Source organism: Lipotes vexillifer, unplaced genomic scaffold (genome assembly GCF_000442215.2).
Source record: "Lipotes vexillifer unplaced genomic scaffold, Lipotes_vexillifer_v1.1 scaffold738, whole genome shotgun sequence".
Lineage (NCBI taxonomy): Eukaryota > Metazoa > Chordata > Mammalia > Artiodactyla > Lipotidae > Lipotes > Lipotes vexillifer.
Window position 1 is genome coordinate 357,251 of NW_006769699.1, and position 25,906 is coordinate 383,156.

The 25,906-nt window shown below is 41.1% G+C and overlaps 1 protein-coding gene across 4 annotated transcripts in view; it reads left to right on the forward strand.

The window, feature by feature from the left end:
- Positions 1-25,906, forward strand: part of KIAA1217 (KIAA1217 ortholog) — a 323,890-nt gene that overhangs the window by 193,367 nt on the left and 104,617 nt on the right. For all 4 annotated transcript variants that reach the window (XM_007445857.1, XM_007445860.1, XM_007445859.1 and 1 more), the window contains exons 4-5: positions 12,217-12,415; positions 16,396-16,489. In XM_007445857.1, the coding sequence (XP_007445919.1) occupies positions 12,217-12,415; positions 16,396-16,489 (293 nt within the window). The remainder of the gene's footprint in view (positions 1-12,216; positions 12,416-16,395; positions 16,490-25,906) is intronic.

Genomic DNA, 25,906 nt, shown 5'->3' on the forward strand with positions numbered 1-25,906 from the left:
GTTCCCATTTACCCTGAAAGTTTCCTCTGGAAATTGTTGACGATCCTGAGGTTTGCTTACCAGAGGAGAAAAGAAGTTTGTCCTATCAACACCTCCCAATGTCTTTCTCCCCCAGTTCAGGGACTGGACAGGTTGTATCTTTTCAAGTAGAATAATTTTCATATAATAATAGAAAATAAAAGAAATTATGAACAATAAAATTCATAACACTATATATGGGTGGGTATTTTTAAATCTACATGTAATTTATATAAAAACCAGCAATTCATATTGAAAAGTTTTCTAAAGATATATTCATTCATCCATAATAATTACTGGTTATTATTATGTAAGACACTAATAATTTAGCATAGAAGAAAATAAATTTCCGATTAACTCAGATGGTTTCTCACTAATGTCCATAATCTCTGGGCTTAAATCTGCTAATCAGTATGATTTAAGACCATGCACGATGTATAAATCTCCTAGTGGGATGGGTATATATACCTTTTGATTTATAGTCAAAGTCTTTCTGATACTTGGAAAACATTCATTGGAAATTCTGTAAAAGTTGCACTTTTCATATCCATAAAAGGCCAATTAATCTTTTTCCGGGACCATGATTATTGTACTTTTATACTTGTGTTCTTCAAGAAAATCTGCTTCCTTTTGTGGCCTTTACTCTTTGGGTCTGTATTATAGAATTTCGACACCCACTTTTTTTATCAAAAGCCAAGGAAAACTTCCAAATTTCCATAACTACATCCAGGTTTAAGCTCCAAGGTCAGATCTGGGTGCTCTGTGGAAGCAACACTATTTAGATAGTATTATTTTAACATTTAAAAAGAATGATTTATTCTTTAATTTTTTTGGTTGGAAAAAGCACAGAAAACTTAACAATATAATAATATAGTAGACATTACCAAAATTAAACAGATACTTGCATCTGTTTAACACCTAAGAGGCAGAGTGGCACAGTGGTTAAGATCATTAGCTGGGTGAGTCATACAGGTTACTTCTCTTTGCCTCAGTGTTCCTCATCTGTAAAATGGGGATAATTACAATAGCAACCTCATAAAGAAGATTAAATGAGTTAATCTGTTTGGAGAAGGTTTAGATCAGTGCCTGGCACACAGCAAGTGCTATGTAAGTTGTCAAATTTTTGTTTTTTATTCCCCCCCTCCCCCAAAGCTTATCAAAATATAGTTAGGCTGACCTCTGGTGGCCCTCAAATTTTAAAAAGAAAGGTAATATTTCTATAATAGCTTCAGGTTTCATATGTTTTTAAAGAAGTAAAACGTCAAACCCCATCTTCTCTCCTCCCTCCTTCTTTCCCAGAGCTAACTGACCCCTGCAGTTGGAGAGTATAACTGCCATATGCAAGTTTTGGTGCTTGTGCTATATTTGGTACACGCATAAACAGTATATATTACTATTTTGTGTGTTATAAAACTTTACGTAAATGAGATCATACTGCACGTATCCTTTTGTAACTTTCTGTGTTCACTCAACTTTACCTTTTGGAGATTTATCCATGTTGGTAGATGTGGTTCTACTTCATTCATTATAACTGTTGTTGACAATTCCATTATATGAATGAACCACTGAGAACAAAGCAATGAGAAATAGTGCCACAGTGAGCACCATGGAGCCGGTGACCACACATGAGATTTTTATCTGTGATGGATAATTTACAAGAAATAGCCAGCTTACAGGATGCACATCTGACATTTCACCAGGTGTCCTAAAATGATTGTGCAAATTTACACTTTCACCAGCAGTGAATAACAGTCCCCATTTTCCCATGACTTCGCCAGTAATTGAGGTTATTGGATTTACTGACTTTTGCCTATCTGGTGGGTATAAAATAGTACATCATTGTTTCCATTTTTATTTCCATAATTACTAGTGAAATTGGGCATTTTTATATTTACTGGCTGCTGGGGTTTCTTCTGCTATGAGCTGCCTATTTACATCCATTTTTGCATATCCACTATTGCCCATTTTCTATTTTCTTTTTGATTTATGAGGGTTCTTTGATTATTCGGACTACTAGTCCCTGGTAGAGCATGTGAGTTATAAATATCTTCTTTCAGACTCTGGTTTGTCTTCTTTGTTTTCAGTGTCTTTTGTAGTACAGAATATTCATTTTAATTAAGCAAGACTTTCTGGGAGTTACCTGACAGTCCAGTGGTTAGGACTCTGCACTTTCAATGCCGAGGGCCCAGGTTCAGTCCCTGGTCGGGGAACTAAGACCCAGAAAGCCATGTGGTGCAACCAAAAAAAACAAAGGCAATACTTTTCTCTGTGGTTTATAGTTTTTATTTCTTTTAAAAGTCTTTCCCTCTACCAGTATGCAAGGATACAACACCATGTTTTATTTTATTTCATAGTTTAGCTTCTCACACATAAGTCTTTAGTCCATTAGGAATTTATTTTACTTATGTTATAAGGAAAGGATATATTTTTTACTTTTTCCATATGGTGCACCAATTTTCCTGACACTGTTTATTGAATAGTTGTTTCTCCGTGGACTTGTACCACCACCTCAGTCATGCCAAGCTTTCATAAAACCTGTGTCTTCTTCTAGGCAATCTATTCTGTTCCATAGTCCTGTTTGTTCTATCCCTGTGCCAAAACCACACTGTCCTAATAGTGTTGATATATGGTCGGAAAATACTCCCTCTTACTATTGTTCCTCAAAACTGACATATTGTTATAAGTGGTATGTTTTTATCAAACTATATTCTCTGATTTTTTCCTAGTATTTGGGGTTGCTTTCGAGTCTCTATATTGATCTTCTATTATTCAGTCATATTGAATCCTTATGAGTTCTAACACTGTGTCTGCAGGTTTCCTTGGATTCTCTGTTATATCATCTGAGAAAAATCACAAGTTTGGTGATCCCTTCCAATCCAGATGCCTTGTATTTCTTTTTCTTGTATTGACTGGGACTTTAGCTGCAACGGTAGCAAAAATTCTGAATTTGAAGAGAATGCTTCTAAGATTTCATCATCGAGTGCTATGCTTGTCAGAGGTTTTTGGTGGATGCCTTTCACCACGTTAAGAAAGTTCTCTTTAATTCTTTTTTCCATTTTATTATTTTTTAATTTATTTATTTTAATTTATTTTTGGCTGCATTGGGTCTTTGTTGCTGCACGTGGGCTTTCTCTAGCTGCAGTGAGCAGGGGTTACTCTTCGTTGCGGTGCGAGGACTTCTCATTGCGGTGGCTTCTCTTGTTGTGGAGCACGGGCTCTAGGTGCACGGGCTTCAATAGTTGTGGTGCGCAGGCTCAGTAGTTGTGGCTCATGGGCTCTAGAGCACAGGCTCAGTACTTGTGGCGCACGGGCTTAGTTGTTCCGCAGCATGTGGGATCTTCCTGGACCAGGGCTCGAACCCCTGTCCCCTGCATTGGCAGGCGGATTCTTAACCACTGTGCTACCAGGGAAGCCCTTTAATTCTTAAGTTATTGTATTTTTTTAAAAAATTATGGATGTCTTTTGGATTTTTCTTAACATTTTTCGGACACTATCAAGATTACTGTAGAGTTTCTCTTTACTTATTTATTATTGCAGAACGTATTAGTACTAGATTTTCTAGTGTTAAACCATCTTTACACTCCTGAGATAAACTCTTCGTGGTCATGATGTACTTTTTTCATACATTGCTAGAGTTGCTTTACTATTATTTAATCTAGGGGGTTGCATTTAAATTTGAAGTCTTTCCTTTTATTACTTTCCTGATATCCAGGTGAATACTAGCCTTATAAAATGAGTTGATATGGCAGTGTTTAATTTAACCAGCAGTTCACCCTAAGTGTAAGAAAGAATCCAATTACAGTTGCAGTATACGCACAATCAGTTATGTTCCTCACAGCATTTTCTTATACTATATATTTTTTATAATTTCTGTTGCTCTTTTTCTTGTAACTTTATTATTATTTTTTTGGCTGCATTGGGTCTTCATTGCTGCATGCGGGCTTTTTCTAGTTGTGCCAAGCAGGGGCTTCTCTTGTTGCGGAGCACGGGCTTGTCATTGCAGTGGCTTCTATTGTTGCAGAGCATGGGCTCTAGGCACATGAGCTTCCGTAGTTGTGGCACGCAGGCTCAGTAGTTGTGGCTCACGGGCTCTAGAGCGCAGGCTCAGTAGTTGTGGCGCACGGGCTTAGTTGCTCCGCGGCATGTGGGATCTTCCCAGACCGGGGCTCGAACCCGTGTCCCCTGCATTGGCAGGTGGATTCTCAACCACTGAGCCACCAGGGAAGTCCTTATAATATGTTTTGCCTTAATTGTTGAGTAAGCTTTAAGATTAAATTATTGACCCAGCTGCTGTTGCTCTGAGTGACTTTGCGCTGTAACCTCTTCATAGTCAAGTGTCTAACTCTCCATGTTAAGAGGGCAGTAAGACCCACTGGGAAGGACTGGCTCATGGCACCAGAAATCAGCATGTTAGATATGCACATCTTTAACACAGCTTGAATTCCAAAAGTTATCAACAGATGTCAGTGTTTTTTAGAGAAATGCTTTGGGATGCTCACTTCAACAGTATTATCATTTCACTTGAGTCCCAACGGTACTAATTTGTCTGGAACAAAACCAAGTTAAGGGATTAAGCACTAATGGTGCCGTTACTAAGACTCTGTGTCAAGAATGAGTACCTCCCAGAAGGATCTCTGTCCATTGACTGCTGTCAGTCAGGTTGTTGGGTGGGCAAGACTCTATCATATTTAACTTTTATATAAACTTATTTTTTAACACATCCTGTCATGATTCTAACATGTGTTGCTCCACAATCATGACTCTTTAAAGCACATTCTAAATTAGCATTTCTCTTAAAATTGCTGTTGCAATTTTTCAGTCCCTCATTAAGACTTTCCATAGGGTCTTCATTGTTCTCCAGTTATAACTCATAGAAGATAAATTAGTTAAAAGACTTAACAAAGTCTTGCCTTGTCTTTAAATATCACATGTCTGAAAGAAATAAGAAAATATCTGATTGATGTAATCCATTTCAGTTACTGCAGCAAAGATTTGGTATTTACCTAAATCAAAGACACTGAAATCTGAGAGTAAAGTTATTCCCCACCCCGCCCAAAAAAAAAAAAAAAAAAAAGAGCATCTAGACTTTCTGTGGAGAACAGATTTTCTATTATCTTTTTCTTCCATGCAAGGCAACGCTCAACATCTTGCTTTGTCACCTACTTGAAAAGCTATTCCGTAGGAAGGGGCGTGGCAACACGAGTCCTCTCCGGGATGTGAAATGTTTCAGACATCAGAGGGCATGCTAGCACTTTTCAAGGAACACGTGTGGCCTGGTCTTCAAATTTCTTCTGTGTCTGAAACAAAATGTCAGCTGGTGTTGGACCTGAATTGTTAACTTCTACATAACAGTGTCATTTATGGAACCACTGTGTAGGTTAGAACGCAGGGTGTGACCCTTGGTTTAGCACTGTACCTCCCATTCCCGGCACAGTATAGAGGCTGGTCTCTTGAATGAATAAAGCCATCTCTACAAGTCCGTCCAAGGTACATCTCAGTGCATTACACTTCTTTTTTAAATCATAAGACTCTTAAGTTCAGTCTCTTAAGGATAACACCATGACATTAACTATCCTAGAATCTTTCGCTTATATTAAATACCAATGTCTTCCCCATTTCAGATGCTAATTTACATTCTACCAGCTCCACTTATAGTTTAATATGTTCCCCTCCCTTGGCCCATCACTTCTGGCTTAAAAAATTACCCAATTAACTGAATAGGAACCCTAATTGGCCAGTCTCTTTAGATCTGTGAGGGTCATCTTTTAAGATAATCAAATCAAAGCATGCTAATTTGAGAAAATATAAAAAAGATAGAAAATCATGAAGAAAAGAACATCACCCAGGAACTTACCACCCAAAGACAACCTCTCTGGACATTCATCAGATAGGAAGACTAAACCATGAACCTGATGAAACCAAGGTTCAGGCCCCTATAAATAAATGATTTACTTTCATAATGAACTTTATGTTTCTAACTTGGTATTCTTATTCTGAAGGAGGTCCCTCAACATTGTAATAAGCTTCAGGACCCACAAAACTTGGATCCATCACTGCCATTAAGGTGATTAATTGATTTTTTAACATCTAATTCCTTTCTGTTTTATAACATACTTTGCCACTTGACAAAATACAGATTTTTTTCTCATTGCCATTTTCTTTTAGAATTCCTTTTAATAACAGTGTAGTGTTCCAGTGAATGGATTTATTATATGAACTGATTTATTAAAGGAATCCTCTAATTAAATGAATCCTCTAAAGAGGAATCCATTCTTCCTCCCCCCCGCCCCCCGCTTATTCTTATAAACGATGATTTTTTGAGCATCCTGGTAAGTATATCTTTGTGCATAAATGTGTAGAACTTGAATTACTAGCTCAAACCATATGTGTATTTTGGGGGCTTTTGACGCATATTGACAAATAGCTCTTTGGAGGAGTGGTATCAACTTTCTTTCCCAACAGTGGTTTGTGAGGGAACTCATTTCCCCAGCTCCTGTCAGCACTGTTTATTTTATTGTAAAAACTTTTGCTAATTTCATGGGTATAAAAAGCTATCTTATTATTTTAATATTTATGTTTTTCTTATTAAGGTGAAAATTGTTAGTTTTCCATCAGAAAGTACTCTGAGAGCTCTTTATATTTTTAGGGCATTAGCCATTTGCCAGTTACAACGTGTATTGATTTGCCTAGTCTTAAACTGGATTTGGAGAAACGGAGGAATTTAGGTCATTTGGAATTGTCACCATCATCTGCCTGCAGAAAATGCCATTTAGGGGAAATTGTAGAAGGCATTCCAGAAGACAAGCCTACGTCTGATTAAGTTGGCCACGTTACCGGGAGAATTGAATTCATTTCAACTAAAAGATATCTGAGCATCTATTATGTGCCTAACACTTTACCATCTATTACCCTTTGTTGAATACAGCTAATTGTAATGCAGAATTTCACAGAAATGCAAAAGCCATGCTTGCAATTTCAATAAGACATATTTGAGAAAAGCTCCTCAATTCTTAGTGGAAAAGTGTTGGCGGGGTGTTTGGGGAAGATGGCTCAGAGATAGAGCACGTGCTAAGCAGAAGTGGTGGGAAAGTCCCCCAAGTGGGTGGCACAGCGTGGAGAGTGAGCGTGCTTCGTAAGGTCACAGAGCAGCAAAATGTCCAGTACAACTATGAGGTCCTAGGAATGTGGCGTGATTTGGGGTAATAAGGCAACGACGGGAGGCTGAGGTCTGTTTTAGTTGGTTTGGGCGGCTGTGACAAATTACTGAAGACAGGGTGTCTTAAACAACAATGTATTTCACACAGTTGCAGAGACTGGGAAGTCCAAGGTCAAAGTGTCTGGGTAGGACCCACTTCCTGGTTTGCAGTTAGCCATCATCTCATTGTATCCCCACAAGCCCAGAGAGCAGAGGTAGAAAAGAAATTCTGCCATGTCTGTTCTTATGAGAGTGCTAATCCCATTGGGGAAGGGGCTCCACCCTCATGACCTAATTACCTCCCAGAGGCCCCACCTCCAAATGCCATCACAGTGGGGATTAGGAGTTTAACATGAATTTTGGAGGAACATAAATATTCAGTTCTTAGCAAGGTCACTCAGTGAAAATCCTTGCATGCCATATGAAGGTAAAGAACATTTGAGAAGATGTCCTGCATTCTGGAATGGATTCTGAGATTCAGAAAATTATGAGGATGTGTAACACGATGTGACCTGCCAAGTGCACTTAATTTTTTGCAGAATGTGTTGGTGATAAACACACGTTCCATTTGCAGAGCCATTGAGATGGAAGAACCCAAGTGTTCAGGCTTCTCAGAAGGTCTGCAAGTGCTGTGAGGTTCCTTTCAACACTCTCGCTTTCAGGGCTCTGCACCTTCCCCTGCTCCCCCAGCATGTGCATTATTTCTAACCACGTGTCATCATTTACTTCAGTTGACTTCAAGACAGGAATATTTTTTCCAAGCTGCCTCCATCGTGCTTCCACATCTTCAAGCAGATGGTCAGGCTAAAAGTGTGAGGACAGCCAAGATGGTCCAGAGAGGCCAGCTAGAGGAAATGGATGTGGCTAAATGCAAAATTTTAGAGGCTGTGTGCTTCCAGGGAGAGATTGTGGCTTCTGCGGATTGACAAAGTGGGATATATAAGTTAGTTAAGCCATTTTACCACCTGTAACTTGTGGCAAGTTACTTGGACCTTCTGAGCTACCTTCTCCCTATCTGTGAAATGGGGCCATAACACCGACCTCATCAGAGATGCTGATTCAGTGAAATTACATGTGTACCGTTCCTGACACACAGCAGACATCCTATAAATGCATTTCCCATGTCCTCTTCCCTTCTTCATAAAAAGGGAGTTTATCATCTAAAGTCCTTCAGACTTCCTCTGAATCTGGAACAGCCAGCACTAACTCAGAGCGAGGGAAGAATGCCAGAGCATGCTGAATCTCATCACCGTGCCAACAAAACGCCATCGTAGATTAAGAAAATTCCTTCTGAGTTTAAGCATTTCTAAATACCTTTCCTGAACTGAGAAGGGAGACCGAACCAAGTGTAAAAAGACTGTTCTCCTCTGTTTGTAAAGGCATCTTTTCCGTCTTCTTTGGATTTTCATGATCTGTAACTGGACTTGTGTACCCAGCTGGCAGCTGCACCCAGACCCTGAGGTAACTGTAGGTTAGGCCCAATTGTTTTTATCACTCAGAGCAGCCTACAAATTCTATTTCAAGCACACACATGTACAGAATGCAGATGTGGGAATGAAAACCAGGCCCTTTTGGGGAATGAGGCCGTGATATTTGACTGTAGTGAGGCCACTAGTGGCCCATGTACAGGGGCCCCGCCCAGGCATGGTTGGGGCTCAGACCTCAAGAGTGGTTTTGGCCTTTGGGTATGACATTAGCAATCATGGACAGTCACCACATCTCCCGTTTGGGGCAAAGACGTTGCACAATCTATGATCAGACAGGCTTGAAAGGCTTTTTCTGTACACTGAAAAACGTGTAACAGCATGGAAGTTCTAGAAAACTAACTCTCTAAAGAAGCAAAGTATCGCACAAAAGGTCTACTCCAATCAAGGAAATGGCCACTTCAGAATGTGCTTCTCATGTGTATCCAGACCAGGAGCGAGATTCCTAGGCTGTTCACATCATGCAGCAAAAGCTCTTACAGCCCAGTTGGATCCCAAAATGAACATTCCTTTTGGATGACTAATAAATCACTTATCCATTCATCCATTCATTCAACAAATGTTTATTAAGAACCTACTATATCATTGGTAGATTCACAGGTACTAAGGATGCCCCGGTGGACATCAACAACAAAAAACATTTTTAAAGAAATCCCTGGCCGAATTCCCTGGCGGTCCAGTGGTTGGGACTCTGCTCTTCTGCTGCCGAGGATGCGGATTCCGTCCCTGGCGGGGAACTAAGATTCCGCAAGCCGTGAGGTGCAGCCAATAAATAAATACATACATACATACATAATAAAAACTTAAAAGGAGACAGGAGGAATTGGACTTTTTTTTTTTTTTTAAATCCCTGGCCTCATGAAGCTTCCATTTCGGCAGGAGAGACTGACAATAAACAGTAGTAATAATGAAAATATGAGTTATAGTGTATAGTGAAACACTCTCAGGAAGAAAATGAAGCAGGGATGGGGTATGAAATATGAGACCGAGTGGGTGCTGAAATTTTGGAGAAGGTGGTGAGGGGAGGCCTCGCTGGGAAGCTGACTTTAATGAAGGACTTGATTGATGGTTTGGATAAATATAGACTTAGATCAAAAATATTTCCTCCCGGATTTTCGAGGCTGTGTCTCCATTGTCTTTGGTCTCTGGGCTGCTGTTAAGAAAGCGAATATGCCCTTCTGACTTCTCCTTCCTTTGTGACTTTTCTCCACACCCGCTGGGAACTTGTAGGAACCTCTGTGTTTCCCCTGCCATCTGGAACGTCTCAGTGACAAGCCTGAGTGTGTTGAGCATTTCATGAACACTTTCAGTCTCCAAGCTCATGTCCTTCAGTTTGGGGAGAAAAAAAAAAATCTTATAATACTTTTGGAAAACTGCTCTGTTTTTCCTGACCTCCTTACCCAAATCCCCGTTATTAGGAATTGAGAGGCTCTGAAGTAATTGTCTATTGTTCTTACTGGTTCTCACCTTTTCCCCTCTGTTAGTCGTTTTGCTGCCCTTTTTGAGATTTCGTCAACTTTTTGTTCTCCACTGAATTTGTCGTTTCTGTTCTCATGGTCCCCAGAGCTCGCTCTTGCCCTCCAAATTTCCCCTTTTCTTGGACTGTCTCGTCTCTTTTGAGTTTCTGTTTTCTGTTTATTTCTCACATGGAAGAGGCTTTATGAAATGTCTGTTAACCCTTGCTAGTCTGTTCATGCGTAAGCGAGGCACGGTTGTACTCACTGGAAGCTTTTATATATGGCCCAGGGTGCTTCACGATGGAGTGACCGGGCAGAATTGAAACCTTGCCCTCAAAAATCTGTTGGTCTGTTCTTGGAGGACAGTCAGCTTTCCTCCAGTTTCCTGACCAAGACGTCAGCCCTTTGCCAGAATTTTGTCAGAGGGCACCTCATGCACCTTCCCCTGTGCCTCGTGACCCAGAATCCAGTCTGTGGGTTCAACCTCTTCAGTGGTTCTGCTGTGGCTTTGGGGAATCGCTTGGCTGAATGGGGTAGACAGGGGGATGGAGGAAGCTTGTTGCACCATTACAAAGATTCAGCCAGCCGTCATGCTTTCCACTCACTCTGCATTCTTAGCTTCAGAAGGATCTGGTGCCTCTTTTCCTGAACTTCCCTGGCCCTGCAGTTATGCAGAGTTCTGTGCTTGAAGACCTAGGTGTCAGCTTTCTCTCGTCTGCTGTTGTTTCCTCTCTCCTCCCCTTAGTTCTTTGATTTACGCTTTTTAAATTCTTCATTGTCATCTGAATGGAATTTCAGAAGGAGATGGACATAAATTGGTTACGTGAACTGCCGTATTTAAGCACAAGTCACATTCTGTTCTGTTTTGAGTCTCTCCTGCCAAAAATTACTCTATTGGTCCTGGTAGAGTGCCTCAGGAGATTCTCACAAGAAGTAGGAATCAAACGAAATGTCAGGATCTTCCGTCCCCACGCAGTTATCTATCTCTGAACAACAAGCAACCCTAAACATAGTGACCTAAAACAACCACAATTGTTTATTTGCTCATGATTCTGCCATTTGGGCAGTGTTTGGAGGGGGCATCTCATTTCTGTTCCACAGGACATCGTCTGGGACAGCTCTCCTGGGACTGAGGGTTCCCCTCTCAAGATGGTGCACCCACATGACTGGCCAGTGGTCCTGGCTGGAGCATGGGTGCTCAGCGGGGGCCGTCAGTCAGGGCTTCCGTTCTTCATGTGGCCTCGGGTGGGCTCCATGGACGCTTGGTTCCGTGAGGGAACGTCCAAGACCACACTCACCAAGAAGGCAAGCTCTCTTGTGCAAACTCGTATTGAGCTTCCATTTTGCATCACACTTGCTAGTGTCCCATTGGCCAAAGCAGGTCACATGGCCAAGCCCAGACTCCACGTGAGAAGGGACACTCCACAGGGCCATGATGGCTGGGAGGCATGGTTCATGGGGAACCACATGCCCCCGGGAAGTTTAAAATGCTATGATCCTGTGCTTGTGTTGTTCTTTGTGTAACTGATTTGTTCCATTTTCTTTCTGACACACTGGGGCACCAGACTCTTGTAGATATTTTCATTTGATATAAACATTCAATATGTATTAGAGCCACAGAAATATTGTAGCATTTCCACTTAAAACATTTCTGAATGGACATAAAGACATAACCTGTGTCGTTTACCTATGGCTATCGTGATTGTGTTCCTGGTTAGTGAAAGACATGGGAAAAAGTTCACCCTATGGGATCAAGAGAATTGAGTATTGTTGTCCTTTGCCTTAGTAACTTACCAAAGGTTAGCTTCTTGTCCTTTTGGTTTTAAAATAGTTGAAAATGAGCCTCTTTAACACCTGCCCGGACTCCAAAGAATAAAAGTGGGTATTTACATCATCACCAGAGAGTGCATTTCTTGGAAATTCCAAACACGTCTCTTGTGACATGCTTTGCAAGCGTGTCGAGAACATTCCTGCCTGTGGTAGGGCAGAAGTGGCTTAGCTTGTGCTGTGTGTTGTGTGAGTCTTGGTCTGTGACTGATAACTGTGTCCATCTTGTGTGCAGGGGTTCTTTATCTCCAGTATGGAGATGAAACCAAGCAGCTCAGGATGCCGAACGAAATTACAAGTGCAGACACAATCCGTGCTCTCTTCGTAAGTGCCTTTCCACAGCAGCTCACCATGAAAATGCTGGAGTCGCCCAGTGTCGCCATTTACATCAAAGATGAAAGCAGAAATGTCTATTATGAGTTAAATGATGTCAGGTAAGCAGTTACGTCATTTATTCGTGTGCGTGTGTCCACCATCTTGCGTTGACGGTTGGTACCGACTCCTTATCTCTTTGTGTTCCGGTGAAGAAAGCACACCTGTTGTCCTGATGGGCAGGTTTATTTTACCCAGGTGTGCAACCACTATCTGGTTTTCTAGAACTCATTGACAAGGTTTGGTTTACAAAGGTGAGGACAGACTTCTCCCACACAGATCTTTGCATGTTACATCTGAAAGGAATGGAAGAAATGAGCCAGTCTGCTGTTTATCTAAGAGTTAGGGGAACTAAGGCCCAGAAAGATCATATGAGTTGAAGGTTATACTTACAGGTGGAACTTAACCAACTCCTTCTCAAGGGTTCTTGTCATGACAGACAGAGCCTGTAAACATTTTAGGTAATGATCTCACTGGCCTATTCTTGATACGAACAAGTTAGAATAAAAGCAGTGGACTCTATGCTATTGTCCACAAGAAAGGAGGCTAAGGAAGCATTCTCCTTTTCCATTTGTTTCTTAAATAGTTGGCCTTTAGTAAAGGATCCCACTTTCTTGGTGAGCTTTTTCCTGGACTTCTAGTAAAATGTACTCTAAAACGAGGCTAAATGGAGTCATGCTGTGGCAGGTGGCACGGAAAGAGAAACATCTTTATAGACCGCAGTGGTGGTGTGCATAGAACAGAAGGGACCATCTGAGCTCTTCCAGCCAAACAAGCCTGAGAAGCAGGACTTAAATCAACACAAGCAAGCAGTCGCTAGTATAGCCACTGAACATTCTAGAGCAGAAAAAAATGATTGAGCGACTCATCCAGCCCTTTCATTTGATGGGACCAGAACCTCAGATGCATAAAAGTTAAGACTTACTCAAGATCATGTAGCCAATTAATTTCTAAGCCCAGACCCAAACCTGACTGTCCATATTCTTGGCCAAGAATTTTTTATTCCCTCAGAATGTTCTCCCCTCAACTCATCTGGGCCCCAAGTTGGATTTCTGGATCCCTTCCCTGTGGGGATAGCAGACTTTCCTGTTTCTTCATCATGGAATTAATAGGAACTACTTTTTAAAAAATATGCCTTTAGTGCATAATAAATGTAAACTGATAAATATCTAACAGTGATCTGAAGTGACATATTTAGGCATGTACCAAGGCACATGAGTAATTTAGAGCTTTCAAGGTTAGACACATGCCCTAAGGTATAGGTGCTATATCTGTTACCCAACCTTCCTGCTTTTTAAAAAACATGTTTAAATATTCATGGGTTTCAGAAAATTCACGTTTGTTTCTTGAAATAAATTATTAATCAAGCTGTCACCAAAAAAATCCTGAATTTACAAAGCATAAACTTAAACATAAAGTAGTCACATGATATTTAGAGAGTATGTTCACAGTAATATAATCTCATGTAGTGGTTTAACATGGACAACCATCTTCTTGAATTTCTGCGTTTTGCAGTTAGAGAACTTGAGGGATATGGTAATAATAAATACACATGAAACTACACAAAGCCACTTTTGATTGTGGAGCTCAAGGCTGATGAGATTATTGTAAGCAGTTGGACCCCACTGTCTTGCAGCCCGTGCAAGAATTTTTGTATTAGAATGAGTCATGATTTTCTAGAGGCTTTCCCAAGCCTCAGAGTATGACTACTAAGACTTTCTGCACACATTCTTTGGGAATGTTGTGACGTAGTCACAAAAGGAGAAACGGGAGGGACGACAAAGAGGAAAAGGTACCCAAAACTTCCAAACTGAGATGATCCTTCTTGATGCAAATTCAGTTGATAAAATATTGGATTGGCCAAAAAGTTCATTCTGGTTTTTCTGTAAGATGTTATGGAAAACCTGAATGAACTTTTTGGCCAACCCAATAAATGAAAGCAGAGCTTGAGAGAAGTGATCACTTTAAACGATAATAATTTTCAGTTAGTTTCTATTTGTGGAAGTGATGGTCTCCTTGATTCTTAGGCTGCGGTACTGATAGCCTGATTTTTTAAAAATCTCATTTAAAATGTTTAAGTGGAAAGTCCTTGGTTTATAAATTTGTCTATAATTTTACTTTTCAGTGTTTTGATTTACATATAAAAAGTGGATCTAAAAATATTTAAGTGGATAAAATGTGTTTATGTGGTGATGATTATAATATTTATGTGAGATGATCACATGTACGTCCTTTCCAAAGAATTATTATTCTTTGCTTTTATGCATAAAATGCCCCAAGTATATTTTATTTTATTTTATTTTATTTCACCATCAGCATTAAATAGAACCTCGCTCCTTGCAAGAAAAAAAAAATGTAGCGTGTAGATTTTACCTGAAGACACTGACTTTGGTCTTCTAAACCCAGGGACAAATTTCATTTCACATCCAATATTTTTGAAGTGACGGTATATTTGTTAAACATTTTGCTCTGATGTTTCATCATGGTGTTGGGTTCTCCATCTTTTCCTTAGGGAAATGCTACAGAGAGTTTAGGCTGAAATTCTGTGTTGTAAATGTTGCCATGGTAAACGCAAGCTGGGCCTTTACTGTTGGTTCATCTTGGATGAACATGTTTCTAAATTAATAAATCAACCTCCTGTGATTTAAATACCTTCAGACCCACACTGTTTTTTTCATGGCTCAAGTAAGGTTTTCAGTTTCTTTACATCGTCCCTTGGGACTTTGCCCCCTCCCCCTCCTCCTCCTCCTCCTCCCAGCCACAGGGTGAGTTCCTGCAGTGAATCCCCACATCCTTTTCTTCCGCAACCTCTTTACCTCCTAGTAACTTAGTCCCTTCTAATAACAAGGACCGCACGCCTCCCCTTAAGCAGACTTCTAATGAGCTGCTTGAAATTTGGAGCAACCGTGCAAGCTGGGGCTAGTCATTGCCTTAAAGCAACCACTGACGGGTATTTGATGGAGGGAAGCAAGCCTCGTCCAAGGATGCCCCACTTCGTTGAAAACAGAAACACAACCCAATAATCCCAGTGATTGCGATCAGCCCACAAAACATGTGGCTGCAGCTGGAGGAAAGGAACGTGTCTTCCTGCACAGGGTTCCCTGAGCTCACCACGCTGGCACTGGCAGGAATCACAGTGTAGACGGGGCTAAACGTTACTGGGGGTGTCCCTTCTGCTGATGAAAGCCACAGATGGAGGGCGAAGGACTTCGTAGACATTCCTAAGCTCTTAAATAATTTTGAGGTAGGCTCTTAGCGAATTGTGGTTCTGTCCTTTGCAGCAGTACGAGTGACTCCAGGGTTCTAAGTGTTTTCAGAGGGAGAGACAGACCAGTGGAAGAATTTATCCGCTGCTTTTCCTGTAATTCAACTTGTATGTAGAACAGTATTTTTAAAAATCCACCGTGGAGAGAAGAATCTAGTAAAATTTTTAAATGCCTTCAAAAAAAAAAAAAATCCACTATGGAAGAAAAAAAAGGCATCATAAAGATACTAGTTTTGATCTTTGTGGTACTTTTTTTTTTTCTGGACTGCAAATACATTTTCTTTCCCTTGCTTAAGGTGTTTGAAGGGGGAAAAAGAGCATTTTTCCTTTGCATGTATTCGTGAGATAAGCAGAAAACCAGGTGTCTGGGCAAAGTAAACAATTAAATATTTAAATATTAACCAAATCCCTTTGAGTGTATTGTAAATATGGGAGCTTTATTGTTTCTTAAAGTGTTAGCTTTCATTGCCCAGAATCTTGAAAGAAGGTTTATGCTACCCGATGTTTACGGGTGGAGAGCTACGGGGAAAGAATAGTAATTTCCTGAGGAACCAAAAAAAAAAAAAGGAAAGGAAAGAAAAGCTGAAGTCATTTTTCTCCTTTGCCTTATTTATTTTTGCCTATTTTTATGGTAAAAGAACTTCTTGCCTGGTTGCTTGCACACAACGGCTAGATTGTCTGTGGATGTCTTCTCCCTGATTCTTACGGGCAGACGAAGGAAATGGCCAAAATAAGGCTCCTTTCATCTGCCATAGTTATTGATGTTTTCGATTCCAGGAACATTCAAGACAGATCCCTTCTCAAAGTGTACAACAAGGATCCTGCCCATGCATTCAACCACACACCGAAAACTGTGAACGGAGACGTGAGGGTAAGTGTCCCTGTTCTATTTTTACTTTAATTCTGTGGGTTGAACCATCCCTCCTTCTGGCGTTTGGTCCCTGTGTAATCACACCCAAACACCAGATTTGGGGGGTTCTTACTGCTCTTCTTGTCTGATAACTCATTATTTGTTCATTGGTAGAGAAATCAGATTTCCTGATCATTTGGAGTAAAGGGATTGAAACAGGGCTTCATGCATCCTAATTCACCTCTAAGCATGGAGTGTAGTTATGTCCTTACTCCAGGGGGGGTCCTGAAAATCTGTACATGAAAGGGTTCTTGGTCCATAATACCTTAACTTACTCAGAGGATCTCTTGCTGTTTTTTCTCCAGTTAAAAACAAGGCTAACATACCAACAACAACAAAGCCCGTGCACAACTGCATGTAGAATCTATTAATATCCTTATATCTGCTATTCCAAGTCCTAGCAGCCTAATTAAATAATTCACCTCCTAATTCAGGACTGTTTGCTGTTATAACAGCAAATAGTGTTAAATATTATCCAGTGTCACCTGAATTGTGTTGAGGGCAAAGTACAAAAACCTGCATGCTTTGTGAGCTAAAATTCTCTGGATTTAGATCATCGTAGAAGGTTATCCAGACACTCAAAGCACACAGGGATATTTTGAAGAATAAAGAACAGGGAAACTGAAAAGACAGATTGTAAAATCACACTAATGCACGTCCGTGAGAAAGGGATTGAGTTTCTAAGAGTAGTGCCACATTCCTCTGCAGTAAAAATGAGAAGAAAAAAAGATTAACTTTTCCAGATGCACCTTCCCCCTACCCCAACCCATCGCCCCACACAAATTTAGAAGGTGCCTTGCCATTTTATATCATCCTTTCTGAGGATTAGCACTGGATGCTGAAAAAAGTTTAACTAGAAGAAAAGTAAATGAGGAGGTTCTATTGCCAAAGAAGCCCAGGCACTGTCTGTCCTAGAGGTGCAGTAGTGTCCTTCAAGGTCTGTGCTTCCTGACAGTGGGTATTAGTTTTTGTACTGCTGCTGTAACAAATTCTCACGTATTTAGTGGCTTACAATGACACAGATTTACTACCTTACGGTTCTAGAGGTCAGAAGTCCGACGTAACTCCAGTGGACTCAAATCAAGAGGTCACTGGCATTCCTTTGCAGGAGCTTGGAGACAATATGTTTCCTTTTCTTCTCCAGCTTCTAGAAGCCACCCCCATTCTTCATCTTGTAGCCCTTTTCCTCCATCTTTAAACCCAGCCAAATAGCATCTTTCTGACCCTGCTTCCCTCATCACACCTCCATCCCTCCCTCTTCCACTGTTAAGGACACTTGTCATAACGCAGTTTTAAAACCAACTCAACTGTGATCGTGCCTGCAGTTTGCAACTTGGCCCCTATTGATGGATTCCAGAAGCTAGAAGACCTGGAATTCCTTCTGCCTCACCTTTTGGCTCTGGGGGTTGGAATTCTGTCTCCTTCTTGATGAAGGTGGCTGTCTTGCTACTAAAGGAAAGGAAGCTTTGTTGAGTCCTGCCAGGAACGCAGCTGCATAAGCCCACTGCTCATGATAAAGAACAGAAATAGAGAACAGAGCAAGGATCAACTGCTGTAGACTAAACCGAGCTGCATGGTGGGTGGAGAGCTCCATCTTCTCGTATGTTTGCAATGCACACGTGGCCGGGAAGGAATTTGATGATAACTGCTCACCTGAGGCAGTTGTGCAGCCCTGCGCCTCATGTCACTGGTCTTCATCCACCAGCCTCCAGAGGCAGCCTGGGCCAGACCTCCCAGCTGCCCACTCGTTACCAATACACATGCGTGTCTCGGAAAACATGGGTGGGACCAGGCAGCGGTACAACAGCGGCAATGCCAGCACTTTGTGGTGGCCTCGGAGACTTTCCTTAGACAATGAATTTAGTATCTTGCCTGTGAGAGAAGAGAAAATGTGAGACTCCGGATCCAAAACGGAGTCTCTCAGTTATCCAGCAGTTATCCACTGCTCAGTTATCCAGAGCAGTGATGGTAGTGGTGTTAGTCATGAAGCATGGAAAACTAAAGTATTAACGCCGAGGTTTTGGGCCTTAGGGCGTGCGTGGAATAGATGTTTGGCGGGGAAAACACGTGTCGAGTTTTTCAGTGAGCATCTAGCTGAGCATTTTTTAAATTGATTTATTTCTTTAATTGAAGTATAGTTGATATACAATATTGTGTTAGTTTCAGGTGTACAGCAAAGGGATTCAGTTATTTTTTTCAGATTATAGGCTATTACAAGATATTGAATATAGTTCCCTGTGCTATGCAGTAAATCCTTATTGCTTATCTATCTTATGTATAATAGTCTGTGTCTATTAATCCCATACTCCTAATTTGTCCCTCCCTTCTTCCCTCCCTCTCCCGTTTGGTAAACGTGTTTGTTTTCTGTGTCTGTGAGTCTGTTTCTGTTTTGTATATAGATTCATTTGTAATATTTTTAGATTCCACATATAAGTGATATCATATAGTATTTGTCTTTCTCTGTCTGACTTCTCTAAGTATAATATTCTCTAGGTCGATCCATGTTGCTGCAAATGGCAATATTTCATTCTTTTTATGGAAGAGTAATATTTCATTGTGTGTGTATGTGTATATATATATATGTATATATATATGTATATGTATATACACACATACATACACACACACACCTCATCTTCTTAAGCCAGTCATTGGTTAATGGGCACTTGGGTTGTTTCCATGTCTTGGCTATTGTAAATAGTGCTGTTGTGAACAACGGGGCGCATGTATCTTTTCAATTTGGCGTTTTCGTTCCTTCCTGAGCTGAGCATTTTTGAAGCTAGTCTGTCCAATGAGACTTGTGGTTCTCTGCTGGGACTGAGCATCCCCTGATTCTTTACATGTGGGTGCAAATCACCCGGATCTCAATGAATCGCCTGGCTTTTGTTTCATCACATTAGATAGTAGCTCTGATGATTAAGTTCCCAAGGGGCTGAGCTCACCACATGGAACGGGCCCTTTTGCCAAAATTACATATGTACTCATGGGTTTGTAATTCACACATGTACAACTCAGAAGGTGAGCTATTCCATTCCGTGCCTCTCAGAGGGTACCAGGGACTTCCTGTTCACCAAACCTAGTGGCTTTTTCACAGTTTTCAGGCTTTTCCCCAGTTTTCAGGCTTTTCCACCTTCTTGTGTGCTTTGAGATTACTTCCCAAGGTTCTTTGCTCCAGTCCGTCAGTTCTCTCCTTCCTGTATGTCTTTAAGTTTTACTTGCATGTAAGACAGCTTCCACATTTGCATAGAGAATGCATTCCCCAGAATTGCCCTGCATCTTAAATTACTTCCTAATGGCCAACTCACTTACTGCCCCCCAGACCTCTTCTATCTGACCTCTGCATTTCACTATGATGGGTGGTCTCCTTAGAAACCTTGGTTCCCATTACACTGCCATCTCTAAATCCCTTGCCCACATGCAAGCACACCCCAGCCTCCTTCATTTACTAGCTCTTCTGCCTCTTTCCTTCTACCTGGTCTTCAGTGCCTTCAGGCAGGCTTCACCTGTGTGTCTGTGTGTCTGTGTGTGTGTATGTCCGTGTGTGTGTTTTAATTTGCTTTTTTTCTTTCATCTGCACCTTTTCATTTGTCATGTTTGTCTTACTACTGATTTAACCATTAGGTCAATGTAGGTGACCCTTAAAACTCTGCCCCTAACTCTGCCATTTCTCTAGAGTTCAAGACCAATGTTCAGCTTTCAAGTGGTTGTCTCCACATGGATATTCTTCCAGTGTTTCCAGTGTATCCTGTAGAAGAAAACAAAATCCTAATCTTTTTTTTAGCCCCAAGCCTTTTCCTCCTTGATTTTCTGTCTTTGTGAATGAGTACCTGACTGCTCACGGTGTGTATGTGTGTGCATGTGCCTGTGTGTTTTGGAGGGTGAGAGAGAAGAGATTTAAGAAGTCGAGTTATCAGTGAGTCTTCAACGGCCTAACTCCTGTTTCTCACCCCATCCCACCAGTCCCCAGAGCCCATCCATTTCACTCTGCAAGGACTCTTACACACCATGCTGCCGCCCTGGCCTGCACCATTACTCTCACGATAGCTAACTTTTTTGTGCATTGTTGAAGCACGTTGACGGGTAATTTCATGTAAATCCTCAAGGCGCCATTTTGAGGCAGGTATTGATACAAGCCCTTGTATTTATAGCTCAGAAAACAGTTGCTTAGGTCTGTTGAAGACACTTGCCCAAGGCCACACAGCAAGAAAGTGCAGAGCTGAGCTCTGAATCCGGGCAGTTTGGCTGCAGATCCCAGGCTCTTAGCAGCACCGCTCTGATGCTGTAGTTCTGGCGTTCTTTATTTTTCTATCAGTCGGTTATGCAACAGCCTTTAACCGGTCTCCCAAGCTCTTTTTACTCCAGTCAATCAGCTATTTGCCAAGTCAGGTCCCTGAGCGCAACTTGCTATTGTGCAAAGAATAGCACAGGCTGATGGTCGATATCATCTCCATCCCAACAGCCAACCTGAACCCCCTCAGTTCTTGCTCCGAGTCTCTGAAATGCACTGTCCTTCCCCACATACAGTAAATCCCCTATATACAAATGAATTCCGTTCTGAGAGCGAGTTCGTTAAGTGCAATTTGTTCGTTAAGTCCAACCGAGTTAGCCTAAGTACCCAACTAACACAATCAGTTGTGTAGTACTGTTCCAGCTACATCGCCACTGCTTTTATGCTTGCTTCCGGACATCCTGGGCTTGAAATAAAGATACTGATTACTGTACTCTGTACAGTAGTGTACAGTAAAGTACACAAAAGCACAGCCATTTGTAGGGGATGCACACACCTGACAATGTATGCCAGACACGTGAACTAACTTACGTGATTGGACATGCAAACGCACGTTCGTATCTTTGAGTTTGAAACTTGAAGATTCGTATGTAGGGGACTTACTGTCTATACCTTCCGAAATTCCACGCATCAAACATGCTATAAGACAATTGCTCAATTATGTCGACAAGCTGCTGGCATGAAAAAAGGGTGGGAGGGAACACTGTTCTATTTCTCAGGTCTCTTCTATCCCCTAACAGCCAAAGGCCATGTGTACACCATGTTTGGATCCTGATTGGAACAAACCAACTGTAAAAGACATCTTTGAAGCCATTTGGGAAATTTGAACATGTGTTAGGAATCAGATGATATTAAGGGATAACCAGTAATTCTGTTGGGTATAATAATGGCTTGATGGTTATGTTTTTAAAAATGAGACACACTAAAGTATTTACAGGCTAAAACGGCATGACTGCTGGGGTTTGCTTTAAAATGCTCCGGCAAAACAAACCCAAGAAGTGGCAGTTGATGAAACAAAATTGGTAAAATGTTGAAAAATGTCAGAGCTGAATGATGGGAGTTCATTATATTATTTTCTCTACTTATTTTATGGTGGAAATGCCCATAATAAAATGCGAAAAAGTAAAAACTTGCTTTTAGAGGCCAAATAAAAGACCGCCTACTCTATGAAGCCTTCCTTGTCAGATTTAATCTTTCCTTTTGGGGGAGGCATGTTATACATTCTCCTGGTGTTCTAAATCCTTTAGGTGCATGCTTATCTTATCGCACAAGACTGTAAGTTCTCCGAGGGCACACACCAGCTCATGTTCATCTCCGAAAGCCAGGCTTGGTGCCTCATCCGTGGCGAGTGTAAATGTTTGTTAAGCAGATGCTTTGAGTGCTAGAATCATGGTGCTACAGCTGGTGTATTATTCATTTTCTGTCATTAATGAGAACCCACTGTAAAAATATCTGTTCTCATCACCAGAAATAGTTGTGCTCCTCCTGGTTTATTTTTATCATAGGGACACTTTGAATCTTGTAAGTGATCACTTTCCCTCTTTGTGTTGCTACTCTAAAGCTTAGGATTAAATTCATGGCTCACCCACAGCTAGCGTACAGGCATGTACAGCGTGAGTGTTGGTGGTGTGCTGGCTTCGTGCCTGGCCTCTATTTTTAATTTTCCTACTTTCATCTTCTTTCTGTCATACATTCCAATTTGACTTTTTCGGGGGCTGCACAATTGTAATGATTTCTGTGAACTCTATTAATTTCTTTGTGGAATCAGTCAGGTTATGAGTAGTATTCAGTTGGGACTTCCCTGGCTGTCCAGTGGTTAGGACTTGGCGCTTTCATTCCTGAGGGTGCGGGTTCGATCCCTGGTCGGGGAGCTAAGATCCTGCAAGCCACGCGGTGCAGCCAAAAATAAGTTAATTAATTTAATTTAATTTTCTTTTAAAGAGTAGTATTCATTCTATACCATTGTGTTTCTAGATATGACAATAGACCTTTTTGTGTCCACGTAGAAGGCAATGTGTTAAATACTTCACATGTTATTTAAATTAGTCAACAACTCTACAAAGCATGTAAACTGACTCAGTTGTTACAGATGATAAAATTGAGGCCAGTGACGTCTTTTCCGGGCCCGAATAGCTGGTATATGTCAGACATGGGATTTGAACCCAGTTCTTTCTGACTCTTTGTACTCAGCCCACAGCCTCCCTTCCTTGACATTCCATTCAGGTTTTGCAAGTTTTGAAATGATGCTCTTAACAAGATTTTAGAACATGTAACATATCCTGTTTAAATATTTGTCTCACTTCTTAATTCTATTATGTGTCTATTTCCTGGCATCTTTTTATATTGAACATGCTTCATTCTATTCTATTCTGACTGGGCTAAAAGGATATCCCACCAAAAACAAAAACAAAAACAAAAAAACGGAGAAAGAATAGAAGCAAGAGAAAGAAGAAGTCTGCACCGTTTAGTATGCATGTCTGAAATGGCCCTTCCACAGAGCTCAGGGCCCTCTTTTCTACAGGGCAGTGCTCTGGTTGAGAAGTGTTTGGGATTTGGGGAAGGATAAAGTAATCCTACAGAAATGGAAGACAGGAGAATCCCTTAGAAACAGATGTTTCAGAAACCACTCCTAACTAGTTTTCTTTCATTCACTCAAGGTCCTCCTTGACCCGGCCACCCTGGTGTCCCCTTCACTCACACAATGGCAGTGATATTAATAACTAACGGTCATGAAACACTCTGTGCCAAGTACTGTGCTGAGTACTGTGCTCATAATCACTCTCATTTGTTCAAAACAACCCAGTGTGAGAGGAACTCTTAGGACCGCCTGTTTCAGATGTGGAAACTGCGGATCAGAGAGGTTAGGGAACTTGCTCAAAGCCACACAGCTCATCAGAGGTGGAGCTAGATTCGGAGCCAGACAGGCCAGCTCCAGAACTGACCTTCTTACCACTACGGTCACTACTGTCATTCCCCACACTACTATCTTCATCATCAATGTCCACGGGCCACCCATTTTTTAATTATGTAAGTTTCAGGTGGGCGGCATCTGTATAGACTCCAGAGCAATCACCACCGCACATCTAGTTACCATCCATTATCATACAGTTGATCCTCTTCACCCATTTCACCCTTCCCCCAACGTCCTTTCCCCCTAATAACCACCAATCTGTTCTCTGTATCTGTGAGTTTGTTTTTGTTTTATCTTGTTTGTTCACTGATTTTGGTGTTTTTGTTTTTGTTTAGACTCCACATATGAGTGAAATCATATGGTATTGGTCTTTCTCTGTCTGACTTATTTCACTTAGTGTGATACCCTCCTGGTCCATTCATGTTGTTGCAAACAGCAGGGTTTCATTCTTTTTTATGGCTGAGTAGTATTCCATTGTATGTATGTATGTGTGTATGTTTATGCATGTGTACATTTCACATATGCATGTGTACATTTCACAGCTTCATCCATTCATCCACTGATGGACACTTAGGTTGTTTCCATATCTTGGCTATTGTAAATAGTGCTGCGGTGAACATGGGGGTGCAGATATCTTTTCAAATTAGTGTTCTTGTGTTCCTTGTATAAATACCTGTAAGTAGACTAGCTGCGTCATACGGAAGTTCTATTCTTATTTTTTTGAGGAATCTGCATACTGTCTTCCATAGTGGCTGCACCAATTTACAATCCCACCAGCAGTGTGCGAGGGTTCCCTTTTCTCCACGTCATGTGCTGCCCATTTCTGAAGACCTAACTCGACAGCCACTGTCTTCTTCAAGCCTTTCCTTACTCCTCTCGTCTCCCAATCTCACTCGCTACTGTCCCTTCTCTGATTCCGTAGAACCTCACCTGTCCCCCCCGCCTCTGATCACCCTCACCTTTTCCTGTCTGCACTGTAGTTATTGATGTGCACATCTTAAGTTCTGTTCTAAACTCCAGGCTTCAGGGGGCAAAGCCCCTATTCCATTCATCTTCACACTCTCTGATTCCCTGAGAAAATGTCCTGCTTTGAGGAAATTCTCATTAAACGTCTGGTTGGAAAAGGGGCTCATGTCAGCACTTTTTGTATCACAAACTTTTAGTTAATACCTTCTCTGCTAAGACCAGTACAGTGATTTGCACGTGTAAACATTTGAGATTTACAGCACATCCCCTTGTTTATCCCAGGAATAATTCCTGACCAAAATGAGAACTGAGAATGTCTATTCTAACACAATTACCCATCCTATAAATATAATTTTATCACAGTTAATTACCCTATAATTTAAGATGAGAGTAACAGATTTGTCAGATTAAACTAAGTGATTGTCAGAAATGCACACATACCTGCATTTTATCTTCAAGAGTTAAATTCACCCGTGGTAGAAAGTAAGCAAATCTCTGGATAACGAATTAAGTAAGACAGATCTTGGTTTACTGTATTTATAACTCGGCAGGACAGATCTTGCTTTTAGACTGAATGGGAATCAGTATTTCAAATACCTCCAAACTTATCAAGTAGGGGTGATGATTTTGGAACAGTTAACCTACTTCCGTTATTGTGAAGTTTCGCTAATCCACTCACCCAGCCACTGTGCGTTGAGTCCCTCTGGTGGTTCAGGCTCTTGTACAAGTTCCGAAGATATAACAGTGACCAAGTATGGTAACTGCCCTCAAAGATCTTCCAATCTAGCAGAAGATCAGAAGGTCAATAATCAATAATGATACAGGCATCTGTAACTGTCACATCCATTACAGGCTATGTGCCATCTTGCCTTTGCTGGAGTTAACACTATGGAACTGGCGTTCGAGGGATGCACCTCATTGTGTCCCTTTTATGACGTGTCTTTCTGGCAGGCGAAACGATGTTTCTGTTGCAGTTGGTAAGGAATTACTCTTTCTGAAATGATTAGCTGGGCAAACACATTTTAATACAGTGGCTATCCAGAGCAAGGTATTTTCTTCCTTCCTCCCTGCTTCCAGCTTTATTTTTTAAGACGCAAGAAAGAGTAATATATGCATATCTGATAGGCAGCTTCCAAGTGTTACAAATCTCATCTTTCCTGCTGTGTGGCTGCTTGCTTTTCCTTGCACTTTTTTTTTTTTTTTTTTTTTGGTG